Raw genomic sequence first — 12,539 nt, forward strand, 5'->3', positions numbered from 1 at the left:
GTCTTTAAAAAAAAATGCAACCAAAACCCTGAGATTTCCCATGTATATACACTGCTCAAAAAAATAAAGGGAACACAAAAATAACACATCCTAGATCTGAATTAATTAAATATACTTCTGAAATACTTTGTTCTTTACATAGTTGAATGTGCTGACAACAAAATCACACAAAAATAAAAAAAATGGAAATCAAATTTTTTAACCCATGGAGGTCTGGATTTGGAGTCACACTCAAAATTAAAGTGGAAAAACACACTACAGGCTGATCCAACTTTGATGTAATGTCCTTAAAACAAGTCAAAATGAGGCTCAGTAGTGTGTGTGTGGCCACCACGTGCCTGTATGACCTCCCTACAACGCCTGTGCATGCTCCTGATGAGGTGGCGGACGGTCTCCTGAGGGATCTCCTCCCAGACCTGGACTAAAGCATCTGGCAACTCCTGGACAGTCTGTGGTGCAACGTGACGTTGGTGGATAGAGCGAGACATGATGTCCCAGATGTGCTCAATTGGATTCAGGTCTGGGGAACGGGCGGGCCAGTCCATAGCATCAATGCCATCATCTTGCAGGAACTGCTGACACACTCCATCCACATGAGGTCTAGCATTGTCTTGCATTAGGAGGAACCCAGGGCCAACCGCACCAGCATATGGTCTCACAAGGGGTCTGAGGATCTCATCTCGGTACCTAATGGCAGTCAGGCTACCTCTGGCGAGCACATGGAGGGCTGTGCGGCCCTCCAAAGAAATGCCACCCCACACCATTACTGACCCAATGCCAAACCGGTCATGTTGGAGGATGTTGCAGGCAGCAGAACGTTCTCCAGACTCAGTCACATCTGTCACATGTGCTCAGTGTGAACCTGCTTTCATCTGTGAAGAGCACAGGGCGCCAGTGGCGAATTTGCCAATCTTGGTGTTCTCTGGCAAATGCCAAATGTCCTGCACGGTGTTGGGCTGTAAGCACAACCCCCACCTGTGGACGTCGGGCCCTCATATCACCCTCATGGAGTCTGTTTCTGACCGTTTGAGCAGACACATGCACATTTGTGGCCTGCTGGAGGTCATTTTGCAGCGCTCTGGCAGTGCTCCTCCTGTTCCTCCTTGCACAAAGGCGGAGGTAGCGGTACTGCTGCTGGGTTGTTGCCCTCCTACGGCCTCCTCCACGTCTCCTGATGTACTGGCCTGTCTCCTGGTAGCGCCTACATGCTCTGGACACTACGCTGACAGACACAGCAAACCTTCTTGCCACAGCTCGCATTGATGTGCCATCCTGGATAAGCTGCACTACCTGAGCCACTTGTGTGGGTTGTAGACTCCGTCTCATGCTACCACTAGAGTGAAAGCACTGCCAGCATTCAAAAGTGACCAAAACATCAGCCAGGAAGCATAGGAACTGAGAAGTGGTCTGTGGTCACCACCTGCAGAACCACTACTTTATTGGGGGTGCCTTGCTAATTGCCTATAATTTCCACCTGTTGTCTATTCCATTTGCACAACAGCATGTGAAATTGATTGTCGCTCAGTGTTGCTTCCTAAGTGGACATTTTGATTTCACAGAAGTGTGATTGACTTGGAGTTACATTGTGTTGTTTAAGTGTTCCCTTTATTTTTTTGAGCAGTGTACATGATCCTTCTATGGCAAGCTAGTCACTGATGTCAGAGCTGAGTCTTATCACCAAGTCTATGATTTGCAGTGGAAGCTAGTGAAAAAATGGCCGCCATCAGACTGTTGGTTATCAGAAAGAGATAAGTTTATCTGCAGCCGCTGAGTGATATGACTAATTGCCTCACACCTTCCTCTATGTATGACTGTATCCCCACAGTACAGGCACTTGCACTGCTATAGCTGTAAGGGACGCAAATGGTAGACGGCTCCCAATATGAAAAATGTAATGCATTTGTGAGGCACGAGGCTCTCTGTGCCTCATTGATTTTATGTCTTTAAAATGGATGGGAAGAACATAAATAAGATGGCGCCTGAGCAGGGCCTCCCACCCAAGAAGACACAGCATTAAAAATGGTGCATGGTAGATGGTGGGCACTGGTAGAGATTTTGGACTGGGGCCCACAAACTCCAGTTACATTAGATGGTCGGCTGGTCCTGTAGAAATCATCAGGTTCAGCTGATATAGTGTATATGGCCAGCTTGAGGAGTATAATTTGACCTCAAAGTTGTCATGTGGACACAGGAGCAAAGTAGCTGCAGGATTTTGGACCTGTAACATCAAGCTCTGACACCTCTGCTAAAATATATATATTCATTATCTTCCTCTGGACTCTATATTACTTCTGGTAGTTCCTTTAAGGAATATGGCTTCTTTGGAAGATTTACCTTCTTAAAGATGAGGTTATGTACTGTAGATGTAGAAGAAACATGAAACCATCACATGCAGTAACACGAGGATCATTTCCTTGTTCCTTATCAGTAACTTCACTACTTGATTAGAATGAACTCATTCTCTGCCAGTGGGTTTTGCAGTTATAATATGGACAGTCTTATTGTTCTGATATAGACTGTGTTGGTTTTATTATGTGGGCAATCTCGGTGGGTGGTGTAACGTGGACGGTCTTGGTGTTAAAATATAGACTGTCTTGGTGTTGAAACATGGACGGTCTCGGTGTTGAAACATGGACGGTCTCGGTGTTGAAACATGGACGGTCTCGGTGTTGAAACATGGACGGTCTCGGTGTTGAAACATGGACGGTCTCGGTGTTGAAACATGGACGGTCTCGGTGTTGAAACATGGACGGTCTCGGTGACATAACATGTACGAGCTTGGTGTTGTCTCATGTGTAACATGGTTGCAAAGAGTGTCTTTCACTCTGGAGGACCTGTCCTGTCTTACACAGGCACTTATTTGAATGGACACAGAGTAATACTTCATTTTCTCAGTGGTGGCGCTACTGGGAAACAGAACGCTTGCTGGCAGGTTTCCTGACGGATACTGATTGCTGGGGGTAATATCTGGGGAACACTTTGTGATCTGCTTATTGTCAAGGGACTCTTCTAACAAGCAGAGACTGTCCAAAGTGGAGAACCTTCTTGAGCTCAGTCCAAATGACAGATGTGCACCCCATCGATAGACGTCAAGCCTTCAGGCCACAGATCAAGGACAAGAACGATTTAACAATTGTCAGCAATTGTATTGTCGAGACATATGGCATTGTTATCAAGAACCACCTTAAGGACCTCCAACACAACTAGTCTACGGGAAATGCTCACGAGTAGAAGGTGGCGCATTCCACTAGACTCGTCACTGGTAAAACCAGTTAAACCAAATGATTTCCAAAGAATATGTACAAGGTTGATTGCAGAACCTTGAAAATTACAGAAGTGACGGTAATAGTGGTGACTATAAAGGAAGAAAGCAAAGGAAAGTCCATGAACAGAAGTCTGTAGCCCTGGTGGGTAGGGGCCTGAAGCATTACTTGAAGCTCCTAGACCCTGATGAGGAATCATCTGTAACAGGATTCCTGACCTGTCATGCCCCATGGAATTTCAGATACCTGTTGCAAGATAAGTGAACTTTAATTCTGCTCACAGAGAGGCATGACAGTGTTAATGTTTATGGCCACTTTAAAGTGTAACTGTCATCTTTTTTATTTTATTTGCTAGTTTATTAGGGCTAGGCATGTATACCTGAGTTAGTCTGTCAATGATTATCAAAAGATCTGTAATTACCTTATAATAACAACTTTCATTAATGTGTCCTGTCCTTTCCACTGCTCCCTTAAAATACAGTTGCTATGGCTTGTCTGTCTCTGGCTAAGAAGACAGGAAGACGTAGGGGCGGTCCTTCACACTGCAGGCCTGCATTAGGCTTCAGAGTGAGGAGGCGTGTCTCTCAGTAATCCAATCTGATTGGCTGGCTGGGAACTGCTGGCTACAGCAAGTGCGTATATGAAGTGAGGGAAAGCAGTTTTGGCCTCAGAGAACTGGCAGAGGAGCCATCTTGAGAACGTCCTCATATTGTAAATGTTTAAACAGCCATAACTAATTAAAAAAACTCAAGGAAAACAGTGGTATGTGAAGAAACTAAAGATTGCTTTATGCATAATGCTGCAGCAGTAACATATGCTAAAATAGATTTTTTTATGAAAACACGACAGTTACCCTTTAAGTTGTATCATATTCTTGTTGGGTTACCTTCACACTAGGTGGATAAAGTCTCTTGAATAGTGTTGAGCGAACTTCTTTTTTAAGTTCGGCGTCTAAAGTTCGGCTTCCGGTTAGCGGAGAATCCCGATATGGATTCCGAATTCCGTTGTGGTCCGTGGTAGCGGAATCAATAATGGCCGATTATTGATTCCGCTACCACGGACCACAACTGAATTCGGAATCCATATCGGGATTCTCCGCTAACCGGAAGCCGAACTTTAGACGCCGAACTTAAAACAGAAGTTCGCTCAACAGTACTCTTGAACAGTTGAATGGCAGAACAGTTGCAGAACTATATAGGACCTCTTGCTAGGCCCGGAGGCGCCCACAGTGTGCCACATTACAAATTCTCCAAGAGGTTGGGTTGCACCCAGGATAACAAAGGCTCTTGCTTGAACCTATGTTCTCATTATGGGCCTAAAGGTATCATTATGGGCCTAAAGGTACTTTCACACTTGCGTTAGAGGATTCCGGCAGGCAGTTCCGTTGCTGGAACTGCCTGCCGGATCCTGAAATCCGTATACAAATGGATTGCATTTGTTTCCGGATCCGGATGGGAATCCGTCTGACAAATGCATTGAAATACCGGATCCGTCTCTCCGGTGTTAGCCAGAAAAACTGATCCGGTATTTATTTTTATCACATTTTTAAAGGTCTGCGCATGCGCAGACTGCGAAACCGGATCCGATTTTCCGGAACACTTGGTACCGGATCCGGCATTAATACATTTAATTGGAAGTGCAAGTGTACCGCATGCTGCGGTATTTTCTCCGGCCAAATACCGTAAGAGGGACTGAACTGAAGACATCCTGATGCATCCTGAACGGATTGCCTTCCATTCAGGATGCATTAGGATAAATCGTAAGCGTTTTGTTCCGGTATTGAGCCCCTGTGACGGAACTCAATACCGGAAAACTTTAACGCTAGTGTGAAAGTACCCTTAGATAGAAGTTGGTTGATGGTTGAACAGACAATGATCTGGTGAACGTTGCATTTGCAGACACTGGCATACACATTTTGGTCCATATTGGCCATTACTTTTGTTCAGTTTAACCATAGATGTTCAGTGAAACTAAGCGATGGATGAAATCTTTCTGGGAACGTTAGTACAAAGAAAGATCTCTCTTATCTAACCATCGGACAAAAATATTAAACATGGCTGACTTGTTTTCAGATGTTAATGATCTGTTATCGGTCAACTGTAATGATTGTTCGTTGTTAAATTTGAACCAATGAACGTTTATTTTGTTTGAAATTGTCCTTTTTGGTTTAACTTTAATGTGCATGGCCACCTCAAAGGGATTTTCTGAGAGTTCCATATTGATGACATATCATTAGGATAGGTCATCAGTATCTGATTGGTGGGGGTCCGACTCCCGGCACCCCCAATGATCAGCTGTTTGAAGAGGCCGCTGTTCTTCGGTGACCACCGTAGGCTCTTCCTAGGCCAGTGACATCTTGTTTGACGGTCAGGTGGCCTAGGTGCAGCTCAGTCTCTAACAAGTGAATGGAGCTGAGCTGCAATACCTTGGTGAGCTGTGAGCAGGCCACAGTGTCAGACCCCCACCAATCAGATACTGATGACCTTGTCCTGACGATAGTTCATTAGTATAAAGCACTAAGAAAACCCCTTTAGGCTACCTTATGTTGTATATCAGTGCCCTGGCACCTCCGAAGGTCTTTGCAATCACTAGGTAGCTACCTTCTTAGGAATTGCTCCTAATTCCCACGCATGCATACGTGCAGAGTGTATACCTCCGACAGTTGCGTTTTACAGAGTGAGTCTTGATAACACAGTTCAAGTCCAAGCACACCTACTATGTGCCATTTTTAATGCTGGTGACTTCCCATGTGAGGACCTTTCAAGGGCTCCATCGGGCACCTGAGTTCATTGTGTCTGCTACTTCCTCCTATAGTTACTCCCTTGGGTCGGGCAGAGATTGCTAATCTGTGCAGAGGACATCGGTCTGAAGTCTCCTGGTCAGGGGGCACCACACATGAAATAAATATAGCAAGCAGGTGTCAACACTGAGGAAGGATTGGGGCTGGGCAAATCAGGTGACTTATGTCCTGCTCTCCAGAGAAAGTCATTTGAGGTGAATGTAGAGGTTTACCTGGATCAGAAAATATATCCAATGTATCCACAGTGGTAAACGGTTGAAAGTGATCATTGTGGGGTCTGCAGGGAACCGATTTTGCGGATGTGAGCTTTCAACACTTGCCAATGCAGTGACCAGGAACGGGTTCGCTGACGCCACTTTAATGCAGATGGATAATATATCCTTAATTTGTTTGTGACGCCAATTGCAGCGTGCGCAGGGTCGAGACATCTTTCGCGGGGGTCGATGTCATCTGCGATGTGGGCGCCTCCGGGACCTGGACTGCTGGGCTGAAGTCGGCTTCCGCGGGAGCAGGCTCGAGAATGGCGGCCATCTTTGAGTCAGGAGTGGTGGCCGCCTCGCCGTCCCAAGAGGAATCCGCATTCTCTAGTATCAAGGCAAACACTGATGGGCCTTTCTTGCTCACAAGTTGGGAGACCTGGATCTCCGGTGGGTATTTTTCGTACACCGGTTCGCCTTTGATTGTCATCTCGTCCCACTTTGGCTTGGGGAGCACCATCTTTCTTTACTCCTCGGTCATGCTGGATGCAGGAAGTGAAGGTGGAGCCTGAGAGGAGGGGTCTTCACTCCCTTGGCTCACATTGCAAAGTTCTTGGTGGGCAGGATTTAGGTTTCCTGCTTCTAGAGGGGCGCAGTTAGCATTTTCGCGCTCCTGAGAGGCGTTCTTGTGTTTTCCCACTTCTGAAGGGCATGAAGAAGCTGCGCCATTTCAGATATATGGTGAATTAACCCTTAGAGTGCTGACGCGCACTGTTTAGCGCTGTCTGGCACCGCAATAAAAGCAATAAAGTCCATTTTCAGGGTTTTTACACCGTTCTTAGGCCTTGTAATAGTGTTAGACACACTATTCGATCCTGTTCGGCACACAATTCAATCCTGTTCGTGATGCCACTTTATGCAGTGACCAGGAACGGATTCGCTGACGCCACTTTAATGCAGTGGCAAGGTCAGATAGATAATATATCCTGAATTTGTTCCTGACGCCAATTGCAGCGTGCGCAGGGTACTATCCCAGGGCCCTTCCAAGGTGTTATAACGCACATCCCAGATTAGGAATGCCAGAGTGGTGTAATGGCCTATAATGTCTCTGTAGGATAGTGATAATTGTGTTACGGTGTCTCCTACCTGGGTACGACCTGGCTCCTGGCTCACTTGCAATAAATTTGAGTGTACTGATAGTAGGAGTAATGGAGGAATTTTGCAGAATAAATGATGTCCAGACCTTTAGATGAAGTTCAAATGTTTCTTTACTTGAAATAACTTTCATCCAAACAGTATACAGATTTGGTCTCTTGGTCCCAGCAGGTTTTGGCAATCATTGGCAGGAATGAGTACTTCTGCTTTAAATGTGGAGCTTGCAGGATAAAACGTCTGCTTGGTAGCTCTGTAACTGTACCAGGGTTAGCTTCTGCACTTATCTGGTACCTTCTGCTATGGGGGGACAGACTAGCTGAGGAGGAATTGGCTTCTCCTAGGCACTGGACTTTACTCACAGATGGTTTCTCAGGGGATGCTTTCTTCCTGGAACTCTGGAGGTTGTCTGTAGTTTCTGCTTTTCTTGATCCAGCTGAGCTGAAGGTGCTCAAGCTGGGTATATGGCCAAGTCTCAGCCGAGAATAGGTCCTTGCTGTCTTCCCTATGCAGGGGGATTCCTGGATACTGTCACACAGCCTTCCCCTAGCAAGGGGGGAGGCTACACGGACTCTAACTTCCTTCCCCACCCATGCTGCAGGATGTGGGACCAGCCCACTCTCCACACAGGGGGAGCTAAACTGGAATAATCCATTCCAACTCAGATTAACTAAACACTAAATTATACTTGCCAATGAGTTGCTGCCACCTACTGGTAACAAGGCAAATTACATGAACAATTGCATTTAACATAGATTTGTATGCACATTTGTCCTGACAATCCTTTCTTTCTTCAGTAAATGGGTGCAGTCTGATGTAAACATAAGCTGAACCTGTTGTAATAAAAATGTGATATCGTTTCTGCTGCCTGTCATTCAACAGTCTGCCATGTCCCTTTATTCTAGCCTGGTTGTATGGAGATCCTCGACAGGTGATCTATCCTCGAAATTCTACTGGAATGTATTGCGGGGTCGGGGAAAACAAGTGAGTATTCTCTCCTTTGACCTAAAACTCCACTAAACAAAAACATTACCCCCATTCTACCCACTATCTCTTGTCTACATGCCCCCCCCCTCCAGGCCTAAAGGGTGCACATCCCACAATGAGGCACAATAGGGATGAAAGTCTTACCCAACCAAAGCTGGCCATGCATTTTAGATGGCTTTCACTAGAATGCTTGTTCTATTTCTTCCAGCTCCACTATAGGCATTACTTCTGAACCTGGAGAGAGGAGCAGACCGCTGCCATACCACTCTAGTGGCAGCTTATCTGCCCTTAAAATAACAGGACTGGGCATGTTGGTATCCAACTGTTCAATCATCCAACATCTGCCATTAGGGGAGAGTCAGACTGATCCCAAACATATTAGATAGTTGGCCAGCCCAACTGAAATGGGTGGGTGATGCCTACGTACATCTAATGCATATGGCCAGCTTAGGGTTTCTATTCTGTATAATACAAGGCTCAGGCTGTCCTCACATCAAGGTGTTAAATGTACCCAAAACTTTATAACAGACAATTTTAAGATGTCAGCTATCTAAAAATAAAAATTGTATCTACTCTTCTCTGTTCAGCAGAGAACAAAGGTCCTCTGAAAAAGCTGCTTGCTGCCATCCCTAGGAGCTTGCTACTTATATAGTTTTATTGCTCCCATTGACTTCAAGGGTAGTTGTATGACCATGTCTGCAGTGAGCTCCCCCTAGTGTAGGCTGCTGGCAGACAGGATTTTATCATGTTACTTTAAGTCCGTGTAAAGGAAAGCAGAGGATTTATCAGTCTGCTGCCTGATCCAGCCTTACTACTGTATGATCAAGACACCGCATTCCTTTACTCCTGAGTCTTTCTTGAAAATAAGTATGTTGTACTTGTGCTCAGGGCCGGCGCCACCTGTAACGCCACCTAGGCAGCCGCCTAGGGCGCAATTTAGCAGGGGGCGCCGGCCCCGTGTGGTTTAAAAAAAAAGCGTTGCTGTTTTTTTTTTTTTTAAAGTACGGCGGGCGGCGGCGAGCCCTCCCCCGCACCGGGCTGCTGCCGCACTGCCCAGAGAGAGGGACTGACAGGAGGGAAGCGCCTCTAATGTAGCGTGGCCGAGCTCTGTTCGGTCCGCGGTACAGGAGCATTTGTTTTCTGTACCCAGCCAGACTGACAGGAGCACTTCCTTTCAGTCCGGCCGGGTACAGGAAACAAATGCTCCTGTACCACGGACCGAACAGAGCTCGGCCACGCTACACTAGAGGTGGGGGGGGGAGGGAATGAGAGAGACAAGGGAGTGGGGGGGGGGAATGAGAGGGACAAGGGAGTGGGGGGGGGGGGAATGAGAGGGACAAGGGAGTGGGGGGGGGGGGAATGAGAGGGACAAGGGAGTGGGGGGGGGGGAATGAGAGGGACAAGGGAGGGGGGGGGGGGGGAATGAGAGGGACAAGGGAGGGGGGGGGGGGGAATGAGAGTGACAAGGGAGTGGGGGAAGGGAGGGGGGGGGAGAAGAGAGTGACAAGGGAGTCCCCAGAGCCAGACTGCAGCCAGAGACCAGATCATCTTATTGTCCTGGTGGTAAGTAGACAATGCAATATGTTTATTATGTAATTGTTTAGTTATTAATACTACATTGGAAACTAATTTACCTCACATTTAGGGTCCATTCACATGTCCGCAACATGTTTTGCGGATACACGGAGCCGAGGATCCGCAAAACACAGAAAGCGGCAATGTGCGTTCCGCATTTTGCGGACCGCACATTGCCGACACTAATAGAATATGCCTGTTCTTGTCCGCAATTGCGGACAACAATAGGACATGTTCTATTTTTTTGCGGAACGGAAGTGCGGACCCGGAAGTGCGGGTCCGCATTCCGTGTCCGAGCAGCACATCATGCTGCCCCATAGGAATGAATGGGTCCGCAATTCCGTTCCGCAAAATGCAGAACGAAATTGCGGACGTGTGAATGGAGCCTAAAAGGACACTATAGTCCCAGAACCAGTACAGTTTAATGTAGTGATACTGGTGTCTATAGCCTGTTCCTGCAGAGAACAGACACTGTGCAGTACTGGTGGTAAAGGAGCACTATAAACAAACTCATTTTCCTGGCACTATATAGTTGTTAGGAGTGGGGCACCCTCGTGTCCCCCTCCCACTGGGCTGAAGGGGTTAAAACCCTCCTTTGTCTTTAGGACCCTGTGCTCTCCTCCTCCTTTGTCTTTAGGACCCTGTGCTCTCCTCCTCCTCCTTTGTCTTTAGGACCCTGTGCTCTCCTCCTCCTTCGTCTTTAGGACCCTGTGCTCTCCTCCTCCTTCGTCTTTAGGACCCTGTGCTCTCCTCCTCCTTTGTCTTTAAGACCCTGTGCTCTCCTCCTTATTCTTTAGGACCCTGTGCTCTCCTCCTCCTTTTCCTCCTTCATCTTTAGGACCTTGTACTCTCCTCCTCCTCTTCCTTCATCTTTAGGACCTTGTACTCTCCTCCTCCTCTTCCTTCATCTTAAGGACCCTGTGCTCTCCTCCTCCTCCTTCGTCTTTAGGACCCTGTGTTATCTTCCCTGCAGTGCATTCTTCATCTTCATTTCTCCTATTGCAGGAACAAGCCCTATGTGTTGTACTTTGATTTGCTGAAATGCATCACTGGTGTAAACATCTTGGCTGCAGCAATGAATGGATTACAGTGTCCCACCACCCAGGTAACGTTCCTGACCTTCCTCATTATATACCTGCAGTGCCCCCTACCTGTCATATCTTGCAATATCCAGAGGCTTTCTTGGTGCAGTTGCTTACTTAGCTCTGTTACGTGTTGCTCACATATCCGTCTATATTTCAGGTGTGCGTGGCAGAATGCCCAAAAGACTTTATAGGCACAGATTTCTTTAAGACCCCAATGCAAGCATTTAGTCAGGAGTACTGTCAGCCCAGCTTTAATCTTACCACTACAAAACTGGTGAGTATTCTGTATGGTTCACCGAATGCACTTATAGTCTACGGACGACTATGTGTTTTATGAGGTATCGTATATTGGAATGAATAGAGGAAGAACCCCAACCATAAGTCTGAACTCTATGGTGAGACCCTGGCAGCAAGTTTTTAGTTCCCTGCAGCGCCACCACAGGGGAGCTAAATGATTACACAGCTCTGTGATGTGTACATGGACATGTTGGGTCCTCCTGAGTGAGAGACGCTCTTTGCAGCCAGTCTATGCGAGACCCTGGTTAATATTAATCCCATTTGAGGATCTGTAGAAGGCATCAGTTGCATTTAGTGCAGCAGCCATACAATGAGCCGCTGTAAACTGCCTTTTCTTTGTAACATCGATTTCCTCTACTTGTCTTTTTCTGGTTCTGATTTATGGCCTGCATTATATTCCAAAGCTGAATTCAATCATTCTGTAGAAATCCTCCTGAATTCCCTGCAAGTTCAGTGTCAGTTCAGACCTTGTTCTGGTGATTTGCTATTTGCCAGCAGGGACTGTTCCAACTTTTCCCTGCAAATTCTTGCTGACCTGGAGTAAAAATGTCCCTGGGAGATCAGGTATGCTGTTAGGGCTGTGTCCGTCCACAAGCTTGCTGACTGTTTCTAATGACGAACAATAGAATTGTGAATGCAGATCTTGAGCATAATACAGACTGTACAAGACATGAAAATTATTGCATTTACAAAGTGGCTCAATTTAACATTTGCATTTACAAAGTGGCTCAATTTAAAAAAAATTATAATTACTGTTATGCTTTTCTCTCATTTTACTCAGTCCGTATCTGAAATCATAGCGAAGGAGCTGTGTCCTGTGTTTTTGGTCCCCTCCACTCCATGTGAGTAATATTAACTATCCTGCTTGGGGGGGAGCCACTTATCCAATTGCCAATTTGGGACAATTTAGAGCAGATTTCACTTCTATTTCCCCACAAAGTAGTATTCAATTAGCTTATATCAGCCAAACCAAAGACTTACTTGAGGACCACACTGTTCGGGGGTTCATGTCCCTCATCAGCACAGAGTACTAGCTGACTTATGGCGGGCAGGTGAGTCTCTGGTTTGGTTGATATCGGCTAAATACTTTTTTCATGGCCAGGGATGAGGCATTCTGGGGACCTTGGCACAAAAGAAAAATTTTAACCCCCTCCGTCCAAGCCGTAAAATCGATGCAAGATGA

General features: G+C 46.4%; 1 protein-coding gene across 1 annotated transcript in view; it reads left to right on the forward strand.

The window, feature by feature from the left end:
- The window catches only part of SLC44A4 (solute carrier family 44 member 4), a 60,982-nt gene that overhangs the window by 30,504 nt on the left and 17,939 nt on the right, over positions 1 to 12,539 (forward strand). Inside the window, exons 4-7 of the mRNA XM_040405473.1 lie at positions 8,318 to 8,396; positions 10,980 to 11,079; positions 11,217 to 11,333; positions 12,138 to 12,198. Coding sequence (XP_040261407.1) covers positions 8,318 to 8,396; positions 10,980 to 11,079; positions 11,217 to 11,333; positions 12,138 to 12,198 — 357 coding nt within the window. The remainder of the gene's footprint in view (positions 1 to 8,317; positions 8,397 to 10,979; positions 11,080 to 11,216; positions 11,334 to 12,137; positions 12,199 to 12,539) is intronic.

This window comes from Bufo bufo, chromosome 8 (assembly GCF_905171765.1).
Source record: "Bufo bufo chromosome 8, aBufBuf1.1, whole genome shotgun sequence".
Classification (NCBI taxonomy): domain Eukaryota; kingdom Metazoa; phylum Chordata; class Amphibia; order Anura; family Bufonidae; genus Bufo; species Bufo bufo.